Below are 22,612 nucleotides of genomic sequence, written 5' to 3' on the forward strand. Positions count from 1 at the left end.
GGGGATATCGTCCGAATAGCGTATATAGAGCGTCGACAAAAGCTCGTGGGGGATTTTATTGCCTGCCTGTGCAAATCCTTTATACTGCACATACATACAGGATGGTCCTGTATTAACATTTATGATAGAATATAGCTCTATTTTATTTGCCATTTTGTTGTGTTCTTTTCTTCCATTGTCCATGCCCTCCCCCGTCAGCGCAGCGTTTCCATCCAATACTAAGCCAGGCTGTTTGCTTATGGTAAACGACCCGAGCTGATCGAAACTGCTGCCAAGCCATACGCAATAAAAGGCAAACAAACATCGTTTAATGTTGTGTTTCGTCAGAGGAAGCTCATATCATTTGCCGCCAGAAGAAACAGAATGCTAAAAGCTTCTCTTTATTTGTTGTTGAGAGCTTTAATCATTTTTTAAAAGAAATAATTTGGCATACCCCTGGTTGGCAAATTGCGTGGAATGTATCGATAATATCGTCTGATATTTAATGATAATGATGTCTATGAATAACTGGGAATTGGCAACGTCACGAATGAAAGATGGAGACTGCCACACATTTAGGAAAAGAATGTATTTAAATAGTTCAACAGAAAATTGATAGCTTATACGAATTGCCCTAATATAATGAATTTCAATAAAAAGAGAACCAGATGAAGATCGAAGGAAAAAATAGTGTTGGATCATACACACGTGTGTATGGATCGCATTTGGAATTCCACTAAAACGCTTTTGAGCACATGGCTTGCGTAAAATGAGTTACTTGCCAATTAATAACTTATTCGCGCTCGCCTCTGTAAATCATTATATTTTTTTCAGTTTCAAAGATCTTGACTTCGTAGAGAAGACTGGGGTTTGCCATGTTAGCTGATAAAGAGTCCCATATAAACACGGCAAGATTTTCGGTGGTGCTGACCAAATGATGAAAATGAGGAACATCTTTGTCAAGATTTTTGTGATCCATCATGTTCATGATGCTCTGCTCCATGTGCAGCTTTAATTCACTCAGATTCATCACCATCCCCGTTTTCTCATCAATGGGTCCTCTGATAGTGACTTCCACTATGGTTTCAAACAAAAAGGTTAGTGATTATTTATTCTTTTATTCCCAATTTTAGTATAGCTATGCCTGTATAATTATGCCCATGACCATTTGGATTATTGCATTTAGAAAATATTTGTAGATTTTCCTCGTCTGTCAATAAGGGACTAGATGACATAAAATTGTGAGGTTTCATCATTTTTTAAGACATAAAGAGACCAACCTATGCAGTCTGTGGCATGCACTGAATGTCTCCCTCCTTGTTAAATAAGCAATTGGCCTGGCAGACATTTTTTTTAAGTAAGAGACCTGGAAAAAGAATGGAAAAAGAAGGTTTTTGGGACATATTATATAAGGAATGAGCCAATCCCACAATGTACAGTCAGCAAAAGCTGCCTTGCAATGTGCGGAAACTTAGCTCAGTTTATTTACCGTCTTTGTTTGCTCCCCAAGCTGAGTTGAAAGAAAGTTTAAGTAAACGAGTAACGGCTATTAGCACACTCAATTTCATTGACACGAAAACAATTTTGACAGTTCCCAACTTTTGTTTGTTTTCTTTGGAGAGATTATCCGCAGAGCCATCTGTTGGGTCAAAGGGACTGGGCCCGTTTTCAATAGTACCAGCGCAGAAAAAATGAAAAGAAAAATAAGATCAAAAAAGCTTATTCGTGGTAACGATTTTCAAGCAAAATTTAATTTTAAATTTCAATGAAACCCGACCCTTGACGCCCCCTATAAAAAGAAAACTATAATTCATCTCCTAGTGTAAGTGGGAAAAATGGTTTACGCAGTGTTATTACTTAAACTGGTGCCTGCTGTTTGGTGCACGACGCAGTTCTCTCTCCTCTGTCTGGATTTTCTATTCTCGAATAAATCTTGGTTCTTAAAATTGTTAAGCCCGAAACTAGCCCAATAAACATTTTATAGTTTCTCGCTCCAGACGCAATAAATAAGAGAGGTTTTCGGGTTTTCAAATATGTAGTACTGCACCAATGTCTAAAAGTACTAACTGAAATTTTATGTGAAATTAAACGACAACGATTCAGCACGATTACGTACGAGTATTAAACGCAATGAATCTACGTAAAAGCACAATGTCCCTTTGCCATAGTAATACATTTCTGTTTAATATGTTTATTCAATCCTGCAAAAAATCCCTCGTGACTATCTCGGATGCTTATCGTTTTATGTGTACCGTGACTTGTCTTTTGATTGACAAATGCTAATTGCAAAAGGGGACATAACACCATGATATTGATCTTTTCTATGTTTCCATCAGGGATTCCTGGCCGTCAACGACGAATGAGGCGTGTCCAACATAGTCGGGAGACAGTGGATTCCTCCTACAATCTCACTACACTACTTGGAAGGTAAGATCCCTGGCTGGAATTTTAACAGTTTTTACCACTGCACGTCAAAACCTGCATGGTATGCCATCTTCCTTGCGGCCACCTTTATGTACGAATGTGAGAAAAATGTCGAAACTATGCAAGTTGACAAGCTCGTCTGAAAATTCGTATCTGCATTTGTCCGCCGAATTGCTCGTCTTCAATGAGCTAACCAAACACAATCTCAATCTGCTTAATTAACATTTTGATTACGAAAATGATTAGCGATCAGCATATTTGCACATCTTATTTGATGAGTTACACTTGACGAGCGCTCTCGTTTTCAATCAATTTTTCATGCTACAAAGTTATTATTTTAATGCGTTTTACTTTAAGTCCTAACGTTGGGCTATAGTGATTTTTTTTTTTTTTTTGGAGGTGCAACTTAGACTAGGAATAGGAAAAGAGATGCAGGCAAAATGGACTCGATTGTTTCGATTCGGGGCTTTTCGCGTAGCCGTATGTTAAACATGCCCAAACAGAATTCCAACCACTCGATCTCCGTTGGTTTTCAAAGAAACTTTTTGTTACATACAAAACAAATCACGATCCGAATATGGATTTCTGTTTGGTTAGAAATCCTGAGTTATGGTAATCACAACCTTATTGACTAGCAGTGCATTCAAATGGAACATGGGAACGTTTTCCACGTAACTTTAAACCGCCTACGGTAATTCATTGAGCAGAGATTGAAATGATTTTTCAAGCCGATGAATTATCTTCGCTCTACTTGCGCGAGTGTTCTTTTATCTTTTTTTTTTTTTTCGTTGCTATTAAAAAAAAAAAGGGAGGAAGAAAGAAATGCATGGGTAACATACAGCTGCTAGACGGTCATATGTGATGCCTTGGTTGTATTTACTCAAGAGGCCGCCCACAAAAGTTCTATTGCCTCTGTGCGCCTCATTTCTTTAGCCCTAGAGGCCCTATTTCGAACGGATTATACCCACAACCAAGTCGTCATTAGCTTTAAAGCTATTTTTTAAAGAGAATATTGGAGTAGTTTCGACAGAAAGGGTATAGTTCTAATTTCCCTTCACACTTCAGCGTCAAAGAGAATTCCTGAAAAAAAAGAAATAGCTTGGATGCGATAGTTTAAAAAAGGCCAATAGGTGAGAATCGTTTCTTTTCCTTTCACTCACTGCAAAGCTCGTAGACAAACAGTCCCTTTTTATTCGTCGTTCCCCTTGTGGGGTAGAAATAAATACACCACCGAGAAGTAAACAGGAGGTCATATATCAGGATGGATGGAACGAATGGTACAGTTTGCAATGCTCCAATAGTGTGTGTGTAGTTGAAGTAGGGAGTGTTAGAAGAAACCCCCACTCCCTTTGATGATGCCGGTCGTGCACTCAATCAATCAATCAGGGACTCCCGCACATCCAAGTAATCTATCCCCAAACTTGTGCAGCGCTCCACGCTCCATACCGGCGCGTGTGTGCGTGAAGAAAGATGTTGAATAGGCTCACATCGTCAGATCGGCCAGCAGCGCACTTTTCTCTCTTCGCAAGAATAGATGCCCTTTTATTTTTTAGCTCCATCATCGCAACGGCTGGCCCCCGCTTTTTTTTTTTGTATCCCGCGTGATTGGCTCCTATGGGATTGTGAAGCGTTCACACCCTACTCGATACAAGCACGTAACTGAATCACAATTCGTTTGATAGCGCCTTCTTTGATTCGTTTTTTTTTTTTGCTTTCTACGTTCGCAATCCCCAGAGCCAACAGATTCGGTAAAGTTGTTAATCGATAAACTTTTCTTTTTGATTCCTCAAGTAAAAAAAAGGGGAATTTTTCTCTCTTTTATCATTCCGTTATCAGACTGAGGAGGCGAAAAGGCACTGCCGTCATAGAACGGAATGAATGACGGACGGACTGTGAATATACAAAGAAGAGGTAATTGGTTTTCCCGTTGGGAGCGCTTCCACTGCGATACAATTTTTTCCCCAACCGGAAATCCAAATAAAAAAGAAAATGTAAAGCAAAAAGAATTAATTAGAACGTTCAATCTTACGTATCCATTTCTGGATCGCTGAATTTCTAAAGGGAGCCGAGAAAAAAAAAAGAAACCATATACAGAATGATGAATATTGCATTTGAATCTTTTATTTATCAAAAATCCTCATTCCTTGCGAAAGCTCTTGGTGTTCTATCCCCATGTTTTCTGAACCGTGGCTATGTTGCCACTATTATGCATTCACGAAAATCTGTATGCCATAATCACAGAACGTGATAGTGCATGAAATGCGACCGTCTGACAACATCCAACATACAAAAATGTGCGTTAAAGGTCTAGTGTACATATGAGAATGCTCTGCGTGAGTCGCCTGCCAAAATGAACTCCCGAACGACAGGCCTGAATCATCAAACAACGGCCGTTATCGAATCAATCAGCCCTTTTTCTCGCTCTCTTTTACCCATAGTAATCGATTCCTTTTGTTATTTGATCAAGACGGATCAATCAACACCAGCCGAATGTGATTTCCTAGTAATGTTCAAAAGATGATTACCTATAGCCCTAGCGGTGCCAAGCGTCGTGCCAGTTTAAATGAGAAGGGCGTCAAAGCCACCAGTTTTCTCCAGTACGTTAATGTCGGAAACTAAAAGCCTCTTTTTCTTTAAATGTTTTATTTCAGTTTGCCCTTTTTTTTTCGGGCTTGCGCGTGCCAGAATACCTATAGCCCACTCTCGCCGAGTGACGTCTATATACGATTAGATTACACAAACACACGCGCAAGCCACCCCATACTGGATATTCGATACTTACCCAAAGAGAAAGTAGAGTGATAGTTTTTCACAACCATAAGGGCGGGGAGGGGAGTTTTCCTACGTATGTGTATATCGATCTGGAACAAAAAAGAAATGTCTTGCCGAATGGTTCCTTTCTGCTCCTGTCAATTTGCCTCGCCATTATTTCGTGGCATGTCTTCCGCCTTCAGCATTAGACGAGAGGTATCAAGTGGATGATGCTTACGAGTATTGACACAAGGCTTTTCGCTCCCTCATTTCTTTTTCCAGGAGAAAAAAGTGCACGATGGGTAAAGTTGCAACAACAAAAAAACACAGCGATGACGATAAATCGATATACAAGTCTAAAGGGATAGATTGAATGTGTAGAAAAAAGTTAGGCTTTTTGGCACGAACTGTTTTCCCCCACGCATATTTTTCTATATTCGGATACTGGATTCATTTTTTAAACCATGTTTTTTCTTTTCTTGTTTTCTTTTAGTTATAGCAGTTGGGAGTGATTGTTTTGTTGCTGCCTTTCATAAAAAGAAATGAGAAACGGAAAATCATTTTTTTTTTTTTTGAGGGGTGGGGTTAGTTTTGAGTCATTCAAGCGTGTAACAATACGTTACAGGAGCTCGAGTGGGAGCGAACCTGGGGAAAAAGGTGATTACATCCGCCGTCACACCACGTTATGAGGAAAGAAGGAGATGAAGAAGCTGTCAGAAATCCACCTACGAAAAAGATACCGACCTTCAGTCTATTTAAATACCATTACCTAGACGCATCCGGCCAGCGACGAAAATATTTTCCTTCATTTATGTGAAGCCAACACAAGTGGAAGAGTCCGTATGTGACCGATATGAATAATCCAGAACTGATAAAAGGGACGTGATTCACCGAGATCTGTGAGATCAAGTCAGCCAAGAGTTATGCCGTGTACGTGTGACTTATTCCCCTCTTTTTTTTTTCTTTTTTAGAATAAGATTGTGTCGTTGTGAGTCACCGGTACAACGTCAACGGGCTGACTCAACCGCCTTCAAGTGGGTGCACAATCTGTTACGGCAACTGCCATCGTCCGAAACATCAGTCGTCGCCAACAAATTGGAAGGCAAGTTTGAATTTATTTTAAATGTTTCGTGTTGCCCGTAGCAACTTTAACAGATGATTGAGCATTGCTGGGCAAATCGTTGAGATCCGCGATTACCTTGCGTCATCTTCCGGAAAATTGTGAAACGAATTAGCGGTTAACGCAGGTTTAATTCCAATCCCGCTAGTCTAAACGCGTCTCAGTATCCAACTTGGATCATGTTCGAATTGGATTGCTCAGCTTCGAATAATTTGCGTAAGATCGAGTATCATCTTATAGACTGTGTTTGTCACCTGGCGATACGCCAATTTCGGCTTGTTGGTATTCTAGTCTACGAGGTAACTTATCTGTTATCTTTCTTGCATTATTATTGCCTTCTTGCGTGTGCGTTGTCTTGTCTTTCGGTGAGATGGAAATATTCAAACTATGTGAAAATAGGCCAACAGAAATGCCAGAGTTAGAATGGGAATTGCGGGAACCATGCCGACATCTATTGACCCAATTTCCAACTATAAAAAATAATTGTAGAGCACTAAAATGTGCATTAAGCAAATTGCAGAAGAATCTTGCCGAACAATGATGATTGCTTTTCGCGGACGTCGTACTGTGCGTTCCGTATTGCACACTAATTCGTCCTGACGTTAACAGAAAGATGTGATTGTCTTTTCCAATGAAGCCACCAGCTGTTTTATATAATTCTCCGCGTTATTTATAGGATTTGTTAGGACGATTTTTGTCCTGGTCGTAAGCTGCGATAAATTCATTTGGCCGCTTTTTACCTCAATTATTGGGTCTACTCGTCTATGAATCTAAAATGAAATGTCTTTCCAAAGATATTCATTAAACACACGAAAGCCCAATCGAAGGTGAATGCGATTTGATTTTTACCGTGCGTAAATGAACCGTTGCGTGGACAATCAGATGTTTTAAAGAGGAGAAAACTATGTACTTTGTCTCGAATAATAAAAAAGCGTGTGAAGTGCCGTATGTTTAACTACAGCATTCGCTCATGCTCCGTAAATTCTATTGCCACTAGACAGCGTAATGACGTAACTGCATACGTCGCTATGGGAAAACCCATCTTTTGCACATGTCGATGGAAGGTCCTATATCGATATCGAATAAAGATGCACAAGCTGATGACTGCAATGAAATAAACACTCGAGGGAAAAACCGAAAGATCAGTTGACGACGGTTTGATCCGACCTTGCTTACGTTAGCATAATGATAAACAGCAACACTGCACTGGAAAAAAGTTGTTCTGTAAATACCAGACAAACTACTTTGCATTTTGATCGGGAGGTCAACAGGTCAGGCCTTTAATTCTGTTTAAAAGGCCACCAACAACCAGCACTCTCACTCAGAAACTGTCCAGTGTCTGGCGTGGCATTTCGCCTTAATATTATGAAACGTCAATCATTCCACGTAATGCGAGTAACGACGCCCTTATTGGCGCTCTTCGCCGCCTGTTTGGTTGGTAAGTTTAGTCAGAATGTGAAGTATTTGGCCCTTGGAATAATCTCTGATTCCAGTAGAATAGAATGTCTGGAGTCTTACCAAGGCGACTTTATGTTTGTTCTATAATTTAGGTTTAATTGAAATATTTCGTCTGCACTTCTTATGTTTAATGAACTTGCGTTCTCTTGTTTAGGTCCAATTGCTAATTTTGGACGAGCAGTTCAAGCTGTTCCTTTTGTCGATCGATTGCAAGAAATGACGGCAGCCATACAGCCTTCGTTCAGCGAAGCACTCGTTCATTTATCAAACCTGTTCGATTTGGTTATGAATTACGACGACACTGTCGCCAATGGCTCCATGGATAATGCTGCAACAATTTCTATTCAAACAGCTATCCGATTGGCCTCGAATTCGCTCAACGATACGGAAGCCATCACCGTTCATCACATAAAATTGTATGAAGCCAATTTGCTTTCTTTGGCTACTGATATCTCTGCGAAAGAAGAACAACTCCGCAACGACAACACTGAACTGGAGCGGTTGACGATCGAAGTGATGAAATGGCAAGGTGAAGCAGAAAAACTTGGCCAAGAAATTGCAGAACTTGATAATAAAGTGCGCGATGCTGACCAAAGAGCCGCACATTCCCAAGCAAGGGTTCAAAGGAGAAGAAAGAATAGATGGAAATGGATTGCAGCAACGGTTGTAACAGGAGGTACGTTTAAAAAAAATTAGCATCGAACTATTTTGTTTTCTATTGATTTTTGAATTCCGCTTTCCACAAAAACAGGTTTAGCAGCTCCAGGTCTTGTCCTCAACGAGAGAGATATACAAAAACTGAAAAGAGATCGTGATGCTTGGCAGGCGCAGGCCAATGAACGACGGCAATTACTTCAAGTAGCAGATAATAACCTTCGCGAAATTACAACTCGCCAAAAAGCCACAGAAGAGTCTATTCAAAGGACGCGGTCGATTCTTGAATCTTCTCGAGCGATTCTGGAACAACTTCGAGGGCAGTATGCAATCTTGGGTGGTCTCGGGGCCCAGATTAGAAATGTTTCCACTTTTCTCCTATTGCTGAATGGAGAAATGGGTGTTATTCACAACCAGCAAAAGCTGATGGTGCTCTTCAGTCCTTTGTTGGAATCTGTTAATAGTTTGGTTACTTTCCTAGAGGGCAATGCCAATATGATAGTTCTAATAGGTGACAGAGATGCTCTATCTAAAATCCGTCAACACCTTTCACAAAACGTTTTGCCTGCATTGGGAAACTGAAGAAAGAACCTGATCCGTTGACCAGAACGTAGCAATTTGAACTTCATTGAATTAAAAAAAAATTCTGCCTACGTTTGCAAGGTTGTATTTGTGATTTATAATTGGAATTTGGGTAGGTACATCAAAGTAACTTAAAATGACTTATTGTTGAATGTCTAACAGATTAACAATAAAAGCAAATATTTTATTTTCAGGCACTCGTTATTCATATTGGCGATTTACGGTGTGTTCGTCTGCTAATATTTACATTTTTTGTGAAAGCAGACTCAAATGGCTAAACTTTGTTAAAAATAATCTGGAACTCTTTTATTTAACAATCTTACGTGTTCATGCAAATATGATTATAGATGTTTACATGAATATTATCAACTGGGTTGCTTGGGGAAATAAGGTTATTTATTCGGCCTCCATGAGCGATCCTGATAGACGGGTTCTACTACCTTCTAGGTTACACACACCCGTAGCCAGGTGTCTCTGCCTTGGCGCCTCCCACAGTCCCATCTCGCCATCTCTGGACCAGAAGCCCAAGGGCTCAACCACCCAAAGTCAAGGTTCTTCGTTTAAGATATCTGAAAGGTGACAAAGCTGTTGAAGACGGAAGTTTCAAATCAGTATTGAAATGTGGCTATTTGACTCAGGTCGATCTCCGAGTTCTTTGCTTGTTCGATGTTCCTATCACATTCAGAACGGTTGTAAATCTCCAAGGAAGATATTCGTATCCATATTCATCTGGACTTCAACGGTCAATTGAGGTTTGTCATTTTGTACAAATGAATTGCCATGATTTAATCGTTTCACTGTAGTATTTGGTGTTACACGATACTATTTTGATGTTGGCCATGCTTTCATGTTCGTAACTTCTTACTTTCCTCATATTTGTACGAAACGTTATATCTGATGTAGGGTAACAGAGACTTGGGCGCACATTTCTTTTCGTTTTCGACTTTTTAAAAAGTAATTTTGTATTACCGATATGAAAAATCCAACACTGATAAAAGGGACGTGATCCACCGAGATCTGGGTGATCAAGTCAACGAGGAGTTATGCCTTGTACGTGTGACTTATTCCTCTCTGTTTTTTTGTTTGTTTTTAGAATATTACTGTGTTGTCATGAGTCACCGGTGTAACGTGAATGGGCGGACTCAACCGCCTTCAAGTGGGGGCACAATCTGTTACGGCAACTGTCATCGTCCGAAACATCATTCGTCGCAAACAAATTGGAAGGCAAGTTTGAATTTATTTCAAATGTTTCATGTTGCCCAAAGCAACTTTAACAGCTGCAGTGCTAATAGTTGAGATCGACGATTACCTTGCGACACCTTCCGGAAAAATGTGAAACGAATTAGACATCACATGTTTAATTCCAGTCCTCTTAGTTTAATCTGATATCACTGGTCCAACTTGAGGCACGAATTGCTTAGCTTCGAATAATTTGCGTAAGATCGAGTATTATATCTTATAAACTATGTATGTTTATCAACTGGCGGTACGTCAATTTCGGCTTGCTGGTGTTTTAGTATAAGATGTAATTTATCTGTTATTCTTCTTGCATTATAATAGCCTTCTTGTGTTTGCGTTGTCTTGTCTTACCGTGGGGGAAGATATGCACCATGTGGCATGTCTATGTGAAAACTGCTTAACAGAAATGCCAGAGCTAAAATGGGGATTGTTGGAATATGCTGGCATTTGTTGATCCAATTTCTAACTGTAACACCATAATTGTCGAGTACTAAAATGGACATTAAGCTAATTGCAGAAATATCCTACCAAATACTGATGATTGTTGTTCCTGGTCATCACATTGTGCGTTTAGTTTTGCGCTCTAATTCGTCCTGACATTAACGGAAATTTTGATAGTATTTTCCAATGTATACTTCCAGCTGCTTTACGTATTCTCCGCGATATTCGCAGGATTTGTTAGGACGATTTTTGCGCTTGTCGTAAGCTGCAATAAATCATTTGGCCGCTTTGTACCTAAATTATTAGTTCTACTCATCTGAGTAAAAATGTTTTCCCAAAGATATTCATTAAACACATGAAAGCTCAATCGAAGATGAATGTAATTCGATTTTTATTGTGCGTAATTGAACCATTCCATAGACAATGTTTAAAAGGAGAGAACATTGTACTTTGCCCCGAATGAAAAAAATGCTTGTGAATTGTCGTATGTTTAACTACAGCAACAACTACAGCTTCATAAAGTCTACTTCCAATAGACAGCGAAATGAAGTAAATCGAGACTTTGGTAAGGGCTAAAGGTGCTAAAACCCATCTTTTGCCCATCTCGATTGCAAGTCGTATGTTGGTATTCAATAAAGATGCACAAGCTGATGATTGTAACAAAATAAACACATGATAGTAAAACTGGAAGATCAGTTGACGGTTTGGATATGACATGACGAATGGACATTTTCGTACTGTAAACAGCAACATTGCTTTGGAAAGCTTTTCTGTAAATATTAAACAAACTACACTGCATTGATCGGGAGATTAATAGGTCAGTCCTTCAATTCCGCTTGAAAGGCCACTAACAACCATTACTCTTACTCAGTAACTGCGCAGTTTTTGGCGTGGCAATTCACCTTAATATTGTGCTACGCCAATCATTCCTCGTCAAACGTAATGCGAATAACGGCGTCCTTATTGGCGCTCTGCGCCGTCAGTTTAGTTGGTAAGTTTAGACAGATCTGCAGTGTTTTGGCCCTTGAAATAATCTTTGATTCCGGTGGAATTGAACAACTTCAGGCCCGTCATAAAAGGCGACTTTATGCTTGTTTTATAATATAAGTTTAATTAAAATATGTCGTCTGCCCTTCTTATGTTTAATGAACTCCTTGTGTTCTCTTGTTTAGGCACAATTGGTAATTATGGTCGAACAGTTCAAGCTGCCCCAGTTGGCGATCGATTGCAAAAAATGATGGAAGCCATACAGCCTTCGTTCAGCGAAGCACTCGTTCACTTATCAAACCTGCTCGATTTGGTTATGAATTACGACGAAACTGTCGCTAATGGCTCCGTGGACAATGATGTGACAACTTCGATTCAAACAACTATCCGATTGGCCTCAGATTCGCTTAACGATACGGTTGCCATCAGCGATCATCACCTAAAATTGTATGAAGCCACTTTGTTTTCTTTGTCTATTGATATGTCTGGGAAAGAAAAACAACTCTTCAACGACCACGCCGTACTGAGGCGGTTGGTAATTGAAGAGCTGAAATGGAAAGACGAAGCGAATAAACTTAGTCAAGTAATTGAAGAACTGGACAATAAAGTGCGCGATGCTGACCAAAGAGCCGCACATTCCCAAGCAAGGGCTCAAAAGAAAAAAAAGAATAGATGGAAATGGATTACAGCAACGGTTTTCACATTAGGTATGGTTTCTAAAGAAGTAGCATCGAAATATTTTGTTTTCTATTGATTTTTGAATTCCTTCTTCTTTTTTTTTCCCAAAAAACAGGTTTAGCAACTCCAGGCCTTGTAATCAACGAGAATGATATTAAAAAACTGAAAAGAGATCGTGATGCTTGGCAGGCCCAGGCCAAACAACAAAGGCAATTACTTCAGGTTGCACTAAATAACCTTCACAATATTTCATTTCGCCAACAAGCCACAAAAAACTCTATTGGAAGGACGTGGACGATTATTGAATCTTCTCGAGCGATTCTGAAAGAACGTCGGGGGCAGTATGCAATTTTGGCTGGTCTCGGGTCCCAGATTAGAAATGTTCACACTTTTCTCAACTCGTTGAACGGAAGTGTGGATGCTATTTACAGCCAGCAACAGCTGATGGTGCTCTTCAGGCCTTTGCTGGATTCTCTTAATGATTTGGTTGCTTTCCTAGAAGGCAATGCCAATATGATAGTTCTAATAGGTGACAGAGATGCTGTATCTAAAATCCGTCAACACCTTTCACATAACGTTTCCCCCGCATTGGGAAACTGAAGAAAAAACCTGATCTGTTCACCTGAATGTAGCAATTTGAGCTAGTTTTTTCAAGCTAATTTTAAGCAATTTGAACTTGATTGAATGTAAAATTCTTTCTGCCTTAAAATTTTTCCTGCTTATGTTTGCAAGATTGTATTTCTGATTTAAAATTGGAGTTTGGGTAGGTACATCAGAGTAACTTGAAATGAATTATTGTTGAAAGTCTAACACAATTCACAAAAAAAGGAAATATCTTATTTTCAGGCAATCTTTATTTATGTTGGTGATGTAGATATGTTCTTCTGCTAACGTTTAGATTTTTAGTGAAAGCAGGCTCAAATGGCTAAACGTTGTTAAAGATAATCTGGAACTCTTTTATTTAACTGTCTTATGTGTTCATGCAGATATTATTATAGATGTTTACATGAAGATCATCAACTGGGTTGTTTGGGGAAATATGGTTATTTATTCTGCCTTCGTGAGAGCTCCTGATAGACTGGCTCTACTACCTTCTAGGTTACACACGCCCGTAACCAGGTGTCTCTGCCTTGGCGGCTCGAATAGTCCCATCTCGCCATCTCTGGCCCAGAAGCCCAAGGTCAAGGTTCTCCGTTTTGGATATCTGCAAGGTGACAAAGCTGCTGAAGACGGAAGTCTCCAATCAGTATTGAAGTGTGGGTGAAAGACTCAGGTCGGTCTCTGAGTTACTTATTTGTTCGATGTTTCAAGCACATTCAGAATAGTTGTAAATCTCCAAGGAAGATATTCACATCCATATTCATCTGGACAGCAACAGTCAATTGAGGTTCGTCATTTTGTACAAATGAATTGCCATAAATTAATCGTTTCACTGTAGTATTCGGTGTTACACGATACGATTTTGGTGTCTACCATGCTTTCATGTTCATAGCTCCTAACTTTTCTCATGTTTGTATGCTTGAACTAGTTAGCGTTACTTATACTTCTGAGTTTAAATGTCACTTTGGATTATTAGGTAGGGATTTAGATGTTGCTGTTAACCTAGGTCATTATTCCCATTGCAATGTCTTGCACATGATTGTAGGTAATGGTAGGGGTGTAACCAATTTAAGTGTTATTTCTTATCTGTAATTATGTCCATTAAATTTATACTTTGTTTTAGGCTGTATGTGCTTTCCTAGATGTCTTAATTTGGTGTAGACATGTGCAGCTCTGTGTTGGATAGCCTAATTTTGGTGAAGGTAGGAATAATAGTATTTCCTATTTTGGGTTGGTAATCCTTGTTAGGTAGCATTGTTTCTATGATGAACATTTTTATTTTGGAGGAACATTAGCTGTTTTATGTTGGGAGCTAACCAAAAGGGTACTCGGATCACAGATGTGCACATGAAGGATGCATATTATTAATGTATGTTTAGTTTTCATTTTCACTTTTCAGGTGGAGCTCGCGTGTTACCGTCCAGGGGGAATTGGTGTTGCATTTTAGGTTGGTGTAATGATTTTTCGGTTCGTTCTGTTCTATTTTACGACAATGATGAGATGTAATATGGTGTATTTTAGTGATTTGAGCCGTAGCCAAAAGGATACTGATTCCTTTGTAGTTCAGACGGTATTCGGGTGTTAAGTTTGACACTTAACACCTTGCCTTTTTTTGCTTTTTGTGAAGGCATTTAGATGCTTAGGTTGGATCTGTTGGAACGACGCTTGCCATCGAGACTGAGGCATGGTGAGAATTGTTTTATTATAATTATTTAAAAATATTAAACCGTGTTATGACGATTTTGTATCTGTAAGGATGGATGGTGGTGTTGAAGCTTAAGAGGCCTGATACAATTGTCCCGTAAGTGTGTTTCATGTCGTAAGATTCTTCTAATTAAATACCTTTCCAACTTCTTTAGGGTTTGTCCTTATCCCACTGTTTGGCAGAAATGGCGCGTAATGGTGTTGTTGGCCACCTATTGTGAAGCGTTTGGTGAAATGTGGAGCTGTTATGCCTTAAAGGTTTGTCATGTTTTTCCTGTTAATGTGATGTTATTAGTATGTAACATGATTTTTAATTAGTGTGCAGGGTGTATTGTCAATGATATTTAGGCAAGATGGTGCTTGTTGAAATTCCCTTATGATTGTAATAGTTAAGTGGATATTTGGTGGTGATGGGTATTAATTTTAAATTCATGCTTCACCATGTTTTCAATTTGAGTTATACTTATTTTTCTTAGGTGTTCATGCCTGCCTGGATCAGTGTTTCAAATTTAAGAATGTGTTGTTAGTGAGACATAGCTGCTATCGTGCTTTTGACATGTTCATGTCGATGTTAGTTGGCGGGGTTTTGGCTAAGGTGACAAAGTGTTCAATTTTTAAAAGTTGACTTTGCTAGGTAGTATTATATCCATGATTATTTTATTTATTTTTCAAAAGAGACGTTAGCTGTTCCCGTGTTGGAGATAATCAAAAGGGTACTGTTCTACAAAAAGGATACTGTTTCTATCTTCCGGGTAATATTCTAGTGTTCACTCTAACGCCAACCGTTTGTATTTTGTGCCTTAATGCAGGTTTCGAAAGACCCTGGTGGGCTCAGTTGAACTGGTGTATACATAGAGATAATTTATTTATTATAGATATTCAGCCTTATCGATGGTGTTGTCCAGATGATGGGAAGTTATTAACGATCGGTGCACTTTTTGTCGGCGGTGAGTAACTGGCATATTCTTTTGTTGAATTTCTATGTTGAAGGTGGAGGCAGGTGTGTAAGGGTGAATTTTTAGTGGTTAATCCATGGCCGTGGTTGAGTATGTCTATACGTGTCCCTTGGTATGTGTTCTTTAAAGTACTTCAACAGTAGTAATTCTTACCTGGACTTATCTGTTGGGGTTTGTGGGAACATCTGCTTTGTACAAATGTCCTAGCTGATGACGGGAAAAGTAGACATTTGGAATTGTTAGAGAGGAATGATTATGGCCATTTCATCTGACCCAACATTTTCTCCGTGATAGCATTGCTTGTGTGCGGTTATGTATCATTTGGAAAAAAGCACAAGTATTTTGCAGATCGGAAACCCGGTGAAGCGGCCAGTAATGGCTTTGTGCACAATGTAATAGTTTCTGTTAGCCATGCAACTATTCATTCGTGCAATGACACGGAAAGTGAACCCTGTTCATCACTTAAAAATGTACGGAGCCAGACTTTAACTTTGGCTTCGAATGTTTTGTGGAAAATCTCGCGTAGAAAACGGTAAACTGGTGGCGTTGATGATTGGAAAAGGCACAAAGTAAACTTAAATAAAAGAGGAATGTGGATTAATCGGTTTATTTTTTTCCATGATAGTTGTGTTCCAGTATGTTTCGTCTGCTTAAATGACCAGGATCTTCCGGATGTAATCGTGCTGATTCAACTAGAATTGAATGGTGTTCGTAGTTGACGGGGTTAGTTCTACAGTCTCCGCTCTCTTCCTCAGATGTAAGTTTAACCAACCATGTATTTTCTATCTTGTTGTCATCCAGAGAATTTAAAAAAAAAAAACCATAGAAAACTTAAGACGAGCAACAAACTACATTATTCAAATTTTCTAGATCAATAGGTGAAGTCCTTATTAAGACTTCCTAGCAAGAATTTCAGGTAGTATCGAACGTTAACGTACTGAATTCAAAATGATTCCAAAATCGTCACTGTTTCTTGCGCTTTGCGTTGTTTGTTTGTCTGATAATGTTAGATATTTACTTTCTTTGAACGCAGTATTTTTATTGTATTAGAAGATATGTTATGTTGGCTTTCATTCTTAAGAGTTTTATGAGCAGTATTTAAACATTAAGTTAAATTAGCTTTATACTAAACATATAAGTAAATTTTATAGTGTATAATAACTTGTTTATTTACTTATGTAGTGACGATTGTAAATCTTGGATGGGCAGGGCCAGTTGCTCCAGTTAGTGATCGACTACAAGAAATGTTGACAGCTATACAGCCTTCCTTCAGTCAAGGACTTATTGATTTATGAAACTTGTTTGATTTCGTTACGGAACAAGAAGAAACGAATTTTATTTTAAATGAAGATGACAATATTACGCTATTCATACAACACACCATTCAATTAGCGTCAAATTCCATGAATGAAACGGAGATCATCACCAATCATATACAATTGTATGAGGTTAGTTTGCTTTCTTTCACCTCTGATATTTCCGCTAAAGAATTTCAACTCCGTAACGACACCGATGAGCTGGAGTTTTTGATATCGGAAAGTAGTAAATGGCAAGTTGAAGCAGATAAGCTTCAAAAGGCAGCAACAGAACTCGATAATAAAGCGTGTAAATTGGAACAGAAAGCTCATCACATTCAACAGAGGATGGACAAAAGGGTAAGAAACAGGTGGAAGTGGATTACTGCAACGATACTTACTACAGGTTAGCTAAAAACTTGAATAAATGGTAGAGATTTTAATGTTTAACATTATTTATTCTTAACTGAATATACACAGGTTTGGCATCGCCTGGACTTGTCATTGGTGAGGTTGAAAGAGGAATTTTCGAAAGAGATCGTAATAATGCGCGCAGTCAAGCTAATGAAAGACTGCATTTACTAAGGATAGTACAAAGTAATCTTAAAGATATTGCAACTCGGCAACAGAACACAGTAGAGTCTATAAATAAAACACGGGCAAGTCTTGCATCTGCCCAAACGCTCCTGGATTAAATGCGGCTGCAATATTCAGTTTTGACAAGTCTTGGTGTCCAGATTCGGAATGTTTCCACATTCTTGACGCTGTTGAATGGAGAAATGGGTGTTCTGCATGGCCAGCAACAACTATTGCTCCTGTTTACCCCTTTGGTGGTTTCGTAAAACGTAATACTTCGATTGGAAACTGAAGAAAAGTGTGCTTTCCGTGAATTAAGTAACAACGATACGAGAACAGAACAATTTGAACATGTTGGTTTGAGCAATAAGCAGTTTCAACTTGATCAGCAATCCAACTCTGAACTGCAAGTAAAACTTCTAAATGCCTCGAATGTGAATCTTGAACAATTTCAAACAAAACCTGAAAATGTTTCGTGCCAGCTTTTATTATTAGAAAATTAACTCCATATAAATGAAACTTCTGATTCGGCAGAATAATTGTGGTATAATAGGCACAACCAGAACGTTTTTCTGACCAATTTCACTGTTAGCAATTTACACTTAATCGTTGTGAAGTATGCGTTTCGTCCCCTATGCTTTTTCAGGTTATGTAACGGATCTGACCATGATGGGTTTTCTTATTCATATTTCATTAACAATTCCGTTAATTAATTCATATACATCTGATTTCTGTGAACAGTAACATGAGAAATTTCACTTTGTTTTAACAACACATTGTCTCCCACAACTGAACCAGAAAATGAATGAACTGAATCAGAAAATGTTCTGACAGTTTTAACAGTTGTGATGTGGTGTATTTCACTTCCACGCATCATGGTATTTTTATCTATCAGTTGACTTGTATGGTTAATTTTCTGTTCGTGTAACCTCATTTCCTCTTGACTCATCTAGACTATCTAGTCTCTAGTCTCATCTAGTGTCGACAGCAAAAAGACGGCGGACTTCGTCGCTGCATTCTCGTGCAATAAAGACTTACAAGTAAGAATCAAAACTGTTGGAATTGGGCAAAGTGTCTTAACTTTAAATGTCTAGTCTATCAGCATCCATGGTGAGCGTAAACGAAAATCGTAAATGTCTCTTCCGAAGCTTCTGTCAGAAGAATATGCTAGCAATCAACTCACGAATCATGTACGGTATGAAATATATATATGAATTAAGAGTTTTTATGCCTAATGGTGTTTTACTGTCTTATTATAGATGAACAATGAAAGCCGATGTCGAGGTGACGAAGAAAACAACACGTCGAGGTGCTGTCAAACGTGTCTCCGTTCCGGAGAAGGAAGCGCCGGAAGGCAAAAGGCGTCGTGGTGAAACGAAAGCCAATAAACACGTTGCTGGATTGGATGATGGAGAAATGTTACACGAAGGCAACGGACACGCTGTCGACATCCATGCCAATCACGTGCCAGATGAGCCGGAGGCGAACGATGGATCGCGAGTCACATCCGTCATAAATGGACGATCTACTCGCGCAAAGGGCGCACTCAAAGTTCATTTTGACGTGGCCGAAACGGCGTATTCGCCAGTCAGATCCACCCGTTCGACGCGGAAGACGGCTTCACCGGCCGAGAAGAAAGTCTCTGTCCAGCTGGAACGCGACCCCGACATTGAGACTGTGGCCGCTACTGCAAAAGAAGAGGAAGAGAAAGCACCGGCCGCCAAACGTTCACGGCAAAAGAAGGGCCCGGCAGTATCTGCCGCAACAATGGCGGATGAACCTCCGGCCGTGCCGGCCACGAAACGGACACGTGGTGGCAAGAAAACAACTAGCGAACCTGAGCTTGTTAAGGAGGATACCTCATCGCCACCACCACCACCTCGACGTACTAGAAACATCTAACAGCAAGACCTATCAATGAATTACCTATTTTATTTTTCTTTTGTTTCACGGTAACTCGTGTCCTTAAAAGTCAGCACGACAGGCACATTGAGATAATGGTTATTGCTACCTTCTTGCTTTTTAAAAAAGGCATCAAGCCAAACTGCTCAACCATGCAGTTAGTCTTTTTCCTTTTTTTAAAATTAGAATTAATGAAATAAAGCAAAGCTTGTCATTTCAATCATTTCAGGATTGTGGAGACAAACATTGTGGCTCCAGCGGTTTCCTTAGTTAGGCAAGTCGTTTAATAATGCTTGGTGTTACAACTATTTTTTAAATTATTTTTAACTAAAATTTTTTCATTCACGACATTTGCAGGTTCTGAGTAGTGAGAAACGATTGTTGCTGATGTAGAGTTTTGTAACGGTGGACCCCACAGTCTATGACAGAAACAAGTAGGACAGAAAATTCTATCTTCATCACTAACAAAAGAAAAAGGGAGGTTTGCATTTTAAGGTTAGGTTAGAAACAAAACAACAATAAAACCATTTGCTGATACTACCTTTCATACATTGTTATCACAAATAGGAGCAGTATATATTGGCAGCCATGTAGCTTTGTAGTTGCTTCGAAGAATTGTTTTCCTTGTCTGGTGATTGGTTAATTGAAATAGGCACACGATAACGCACAATCGATGCCCTTGTCTCAGTGGAGAATTTTTTCCGTGAAACATGGCCGAAATAGCGTGCAGCTGTTCAAGAAAGAAAATTGTATTGTCAGACAGACTTAATGTTTAGCTTGAAATCCAGACATGTGTGAAGTTGCAAAATTTCTAGATGTGAAGTGCAACCAAGCTTCTTGTTGAATTCTGAACCCAAATTATGTATTTTCCTAGAAATATCTAGGTTTTTGGATAAATAAATAAAAAACAGTGACTAATCCGGGCTCAAAAACATGTTAAATCGCTATACTTAATAAAAATGCTGTTCATGGTTTTGGTCGCTTCATTTGTTTAATAAAATTGAAATGGTACAAATATGGGGGGGGGGGGGCATATTTGCCATTCACGCTCAAGAAGTTTGTTAAAAGAGTTCACATCAGTGCAGTTCCCGTCTCGAAAAAACAAGATTTTCAATTTTTATGAATATTTCGGTTCTTAATTGGAAAACAAGATGACGCTGCTGTGCTACTGTTTAGTTGGTGACTGTGGGGGTTGTGAAACCTGTGTTCGAAAGTTTTTGTGAAGTATGTCATATTCCAAGGGAAAATTCAAGCAAATCTAATGGTGGTTCTGTGTGTTTTCGTCCTAGAGTGTGTTTTGCAAGTGAAGCCCACAAAATGCTTGGTTCTTATGTTACATGTCTTGTAATCACTATGTCAGCTGTCAAAACAAAAAACTATTCGCAACCCATTATGTTGCATTCATCAAACTATTCTGGTGCTCATTGAGAGGTATAAGACTAATGTTTTGTTATCAGAATCTCACTAGCGGATTTTTCTTTTAAGGTTAAGCTCATGAAACTTCATTTGTAAAGGATACTTCCCGTTGAGGAATGTCACCAAAGATGCAAATCCTATGGGTACGAATACCATAATATTATTCTTCTAATCTTTACCCACTCATGGTTGCCTGTCAATTGTAATCTAACTGGTGCACCAAATTCGTCTTATGCTGCAGCGCCAACTGTAACCACAGCCATTTCGACAATTGTAATCTCTACTTAGCCTACCAACAGACATAGACATGTACTTCAATACAATTTCTATTGGTATTCATAAATTTTCTCATACCTAGTATAGTTTGTTTGTTTTATAAATTGAATATTCAACCATAGGACTGCCATCTCTTTGCTGTCTGCTGCCTATCTGCTGGCCCTACAGTATTTCTAGCCATTGGACAACAGAAGTAAGTCAAATTGCTTTCATACATTTGGCTACATCAGCAATCTTATATTTCCCACTAAGTAATTCTTTTTCTTTACATTTACGTTACAGAACAAAGCCTTTTTCCTCTTCTCCGCGCCCGTCTTCACCTCGCCTGTCAACTCCTCTTCGCTTCGCCTGTCGTCCCGTCTTCGCCTCGCCCGTTGTCCCGTCTTCGCCTCGCCCGTCGTCCCGTCTACGCCTCGCCGGTCATCCCGTCTTCGCCTCGCCCGTCGTCCCGTCTTCGCCTCGCCCGTCGTCCCGTCTACGCCTCGCCCGTCGTCCCGTCTACGCCTCGCCCGTCGTCCCGTCTACGCCTCGCCCGTCGTCCCGTCTACGCCTCGCCCGTCGTCCCGTCTACGCCTCGCCGGTCATCCCTTCTTCGCCTCGCCCGCCCTCCCGTCTTTGCTTCGTGGTAGCCGCGTCTTCGCCTCGTCGTTTTGGTATTGTGTGTGTTTTGCAATGTTTATTCTTAACTAACCCGTTGGCTGCCACCCACCTTTTATCCCTTTTTTTTTGTAGCTTGACAGGGACGGGCCGCGCTGTTCTGCTCCATGGCTATCTGCCATGGAGTGGAGCAGCGCCACTGCCCAAGATTGGCCGAATGGCCCCAAAGGCAATGCACCATAGGGACTTTCCCTTGATCGATGCGATAGATGAGACCTGGGGTGTGCATTCCCGTAAAGGTCTCATCATCGTATCAGCCCGGCCTACCCGGCCCCCTTGGTCGCTATCCCTATGATAGCGACGTAGCGACCGTAGTTAAGATGGCGTGGCAGCCAACGGGTTAGTTTTAAGTGTATATATGTATGTATTGTATGTTGTATTATGTGGAATATGTATGGTGGTGGATTTGTGGGTGGAAGGAGGGAAAATAAAATGCTTTGTAACATTATTTATTTTTTGCATTTATTTATTAGTTTTTCGATTGACTGATGTCGGGTTCGAACCCAAGTAATCTTGCATGCAATTCAGTAGCTTTGCCATTATGCCCTCCATATTTTGTTATTATCATGATAGGCATTCCATAATAACCTAATGACGAACTTATTTTAACATACGCATCAAGATCATAACTTTTAATTGTAAGGACAGACATGGCGCAACGGTAGCGCGCTATGCTGGAATGCTATAGGTTTGTAGTTCAAATCCCAGATAAACGATTAACCAATGGAAGGAATGCTTATTATAAAAGGTGGTATAATTGATAAAGGTTGCTTGAGCAATGTAAATAAAATAAAAGTTTATAACTGTAAAGTGTGAACACGAACACAGACAATAAAAGAAACAAATTTTGCAAAAAATATTTTTATAAAAAAAATTTTATTGACAATTCTCTGCACATCAGAATTATTTTTGCAACT

At 39.5% G+C, this 22,612-nt stretch overlaps 4 protein-coding genes and 2 long non-coding RNA genes across 6 annotated transcripts; 5 read left to right on the forward strand and 1 right to left on the reverse strand.

Annotated features, from left to right (window-relative positions):
• Positions 1-553: 553 nt before the first annotated feature.
• Positions 554-1,625, reverse strand: LOC130687451 (6-pyruvoyl tetrahydrobiopterin synthase-like). Its single transcript, XM_057510617.2, has 4 exons — positions 1,469-1,625; positions 1,260-1,345; positions 1,124-1,203; positions 554-1,056 (listed from the first exon to the last, which is right to left on the reverse strand). Exons 2-4 carry the CDS (start codon positions 1,325-1,327, stop codon positions 773-775), a joined length of 432 nt encoding a protein of 143 aa, XP_057366600.1. The 5' UTR covers positions 1,328-1,345; positions 1,469-1,625; the 3' UTR covers positions 554-772.
• LOC132087877 (uncharacterized) lies at positions 944-6,404 on the forward strand. The gene is made up of 3 exons (XR_009420754.1): positions 944-1,076; positions 2,316-2,406; positions 5,783-6,404. It is a non-coding gene; the product is annotated as an uncharacterized LOC132087877 (long non-coding RNA).
• Positions 6,405-7,648: 1,244 nt separating this feature from the next.
• On the forward strand, positions 7,649-9,161 carry LOC132087692 (uncharacterized). The gene is made up of 3 exons (XM_057510958.1): positions 7,649-7,712; positions 7,887-8,408; positions 8,484-9,161. The coding sequence occupies exons 1-3, from the start codon at positions 7,664-7,666 to the stop codon at positions 8,966-8,968; spliced, it is 1,056 nt and encodes a 351-aa protein (XP_057366941.1). The 5' UTR covers positions 7,649-7,663; the 3' UTR covers positions 8,969-9,161.
• A 2,353-nt stretch (positions 9,162-11,514) lies between these two features.
• Positions 11,515-17,525, forward strand: LOC130687783 (uncharacterized). The gene is made up of 16 exons (XM_059495033.1): positions 11,515-11,639; positions 11,821-12,342; positions 12,429-13,700; positions 13,890-13,958; positions 14,037-14,115; positions 14,313-14,360; positions 14,541-14,600; positions 14,669-14,714; positions 14,773-14,875; positions 14,936-15,031; positions 15,094-15,212; positions 15,293-15,369; positions 15,493-15,564; positions 16,199-16,330; positions 16,756-17,274; positions 17,349-17,525. The coding sequence occupies exons 1-3, from the start codon at positions 11,591-11,593 to the stop codon at positions 12,911-12,913; spliced, it is 1,056 nt and encodes a 351-aa protein (XP_059351016.1). The 5' UTR covers positions 11,515-11,590; the 3' UTR covers positions 12,914-13,700; positions 13,890-13,958; positions 14,037-14,115; positions 14,313-14,360; positions 14,541-14,600; positions 14,669-14,714; positions 14,773-14,875; positions 14,936-15,031; positions 15,094-15,212; positions 15,293-15,369; positions 15,493-15,564; positions 16,199-16,330; positions 16,756-17,274; positions 17,349-17,525.
• A 1,185-nt stretch (positions 17,526-18,710) lies between these two features.
• LOC130687623 (uncharacterized) lies at positions 18,711-20,157 on the forward strand. The gene is made up of 2 exons (XM_057510793.2): positions 18,711-19,841; positions 19,914-20,157. Exon 1 carries the CDS (start codon positions 18,711-18,713, stop codon positions 19,344-19,346), a length of 636 nt encoding a protein of 211 aa, XP_057366776.1. The 3' UTR covers positions 19,347-19,841; positions 19,914-20,157.
• A 688-nt stretch (positions 20,158-20,845) lies between these two features.
• LOC130687345 (uncharacterized) lies at positions 20,846-21,419 on the forward strand. Its single transcript, XR_009420916.1, has 3 exons — positions 20,846-21,094; positions 21,161-21,231; positions 21,321-21,419. It is a non-coding gene; the product is annotated as an uncharacterized LOC130687345 (long non-coding RNA).
• Positions 21,420-22,612: the final 1,193 nt, after the last annotated feature.

This window comes from Daphnia carinata, chromosome 4, assembly GCF_022539665.2.
Source record: "Daphnia carinata strain CSIRO-1 chromosome 4, CSIRO_AGI_Dcar_HiC_V3, whole genome shotgun sequence".
NCBI classification, from domain to species: Eukaryota; Metazoa; Arthropoda; class Branchiopoda; order Diplostraca; family Daphniidae; genus Daphnia; species Daphnia carinata.

Coding starts and splice junctions, on each gene's coding strand:
- LOC132087692 (XM_057510958.1), top strand. CDS start 7,664: ATGCGAGTAACGACGCCCTTATTGGCGCTCTTCGCCGCCTGTTTGGTT. Junction 7,713..7,886: donor CTTCGCCGCCTGTTTGGTTG/GTAAGTTTAGTC, acceptor TCTCTTGTTTAG/GTCCAATTGCTAATTTTGGA. Junction 8,409..8,483: donor AGCAACGGTTGTAACAGGAG/GTACGTTTAAAA, acceptor CCACAAAAACAG/GTTTAGCAGCTCCAGGTCTT.
- LOC130687623 (XM_057510793.2), top strand. CDS start 18,711: ATGAAAGCCGATGTCGAGGTGACGAAGAAAACAACACGTCGAGGTGCT.
- LOC130687451 (XM_057510617.2), bottom strand. CDS start 1,327: ATGTCTGCCAGGCCAATTGCTTATTTAACAAGGAGGGAGACATTCAGT. Junction 1,204..1,259: donor GCATGCCACAGACTGCATAG/GTTGGTCTCTTT, acceptor TATGTCATCTAG/TCCCTTATTGACAGACGAGG. Junction 1,057..1,123: donor TCATGGGCATAATTATACAG/GCATAGCTATAC, acceptor TTGAAACCATAG/TGGAAGTCACTATCAGAGGA.
- LOC130687783 (XM_059495033.1), top strand. CDS start 11,591: ATGCGAATAACGGCGTCCTTATTGGCGCTCTGCGCCGTCAGTTTAGTT. Junction 11,640..11,820: donor CTGCGCCGTCAGTTTAGTTG/GTAAGTTTAGAC, acceptor TCTCTTGTTTAG/GCACAATTGGTAATTATGGT. Junction 12,343..12,428: donor AGCAACGGTTTTCACATTAG/GTATGGTTTCTA, acceptor CCCAAAAAACAG/GTTTAGCAACTCCAGGCCTT.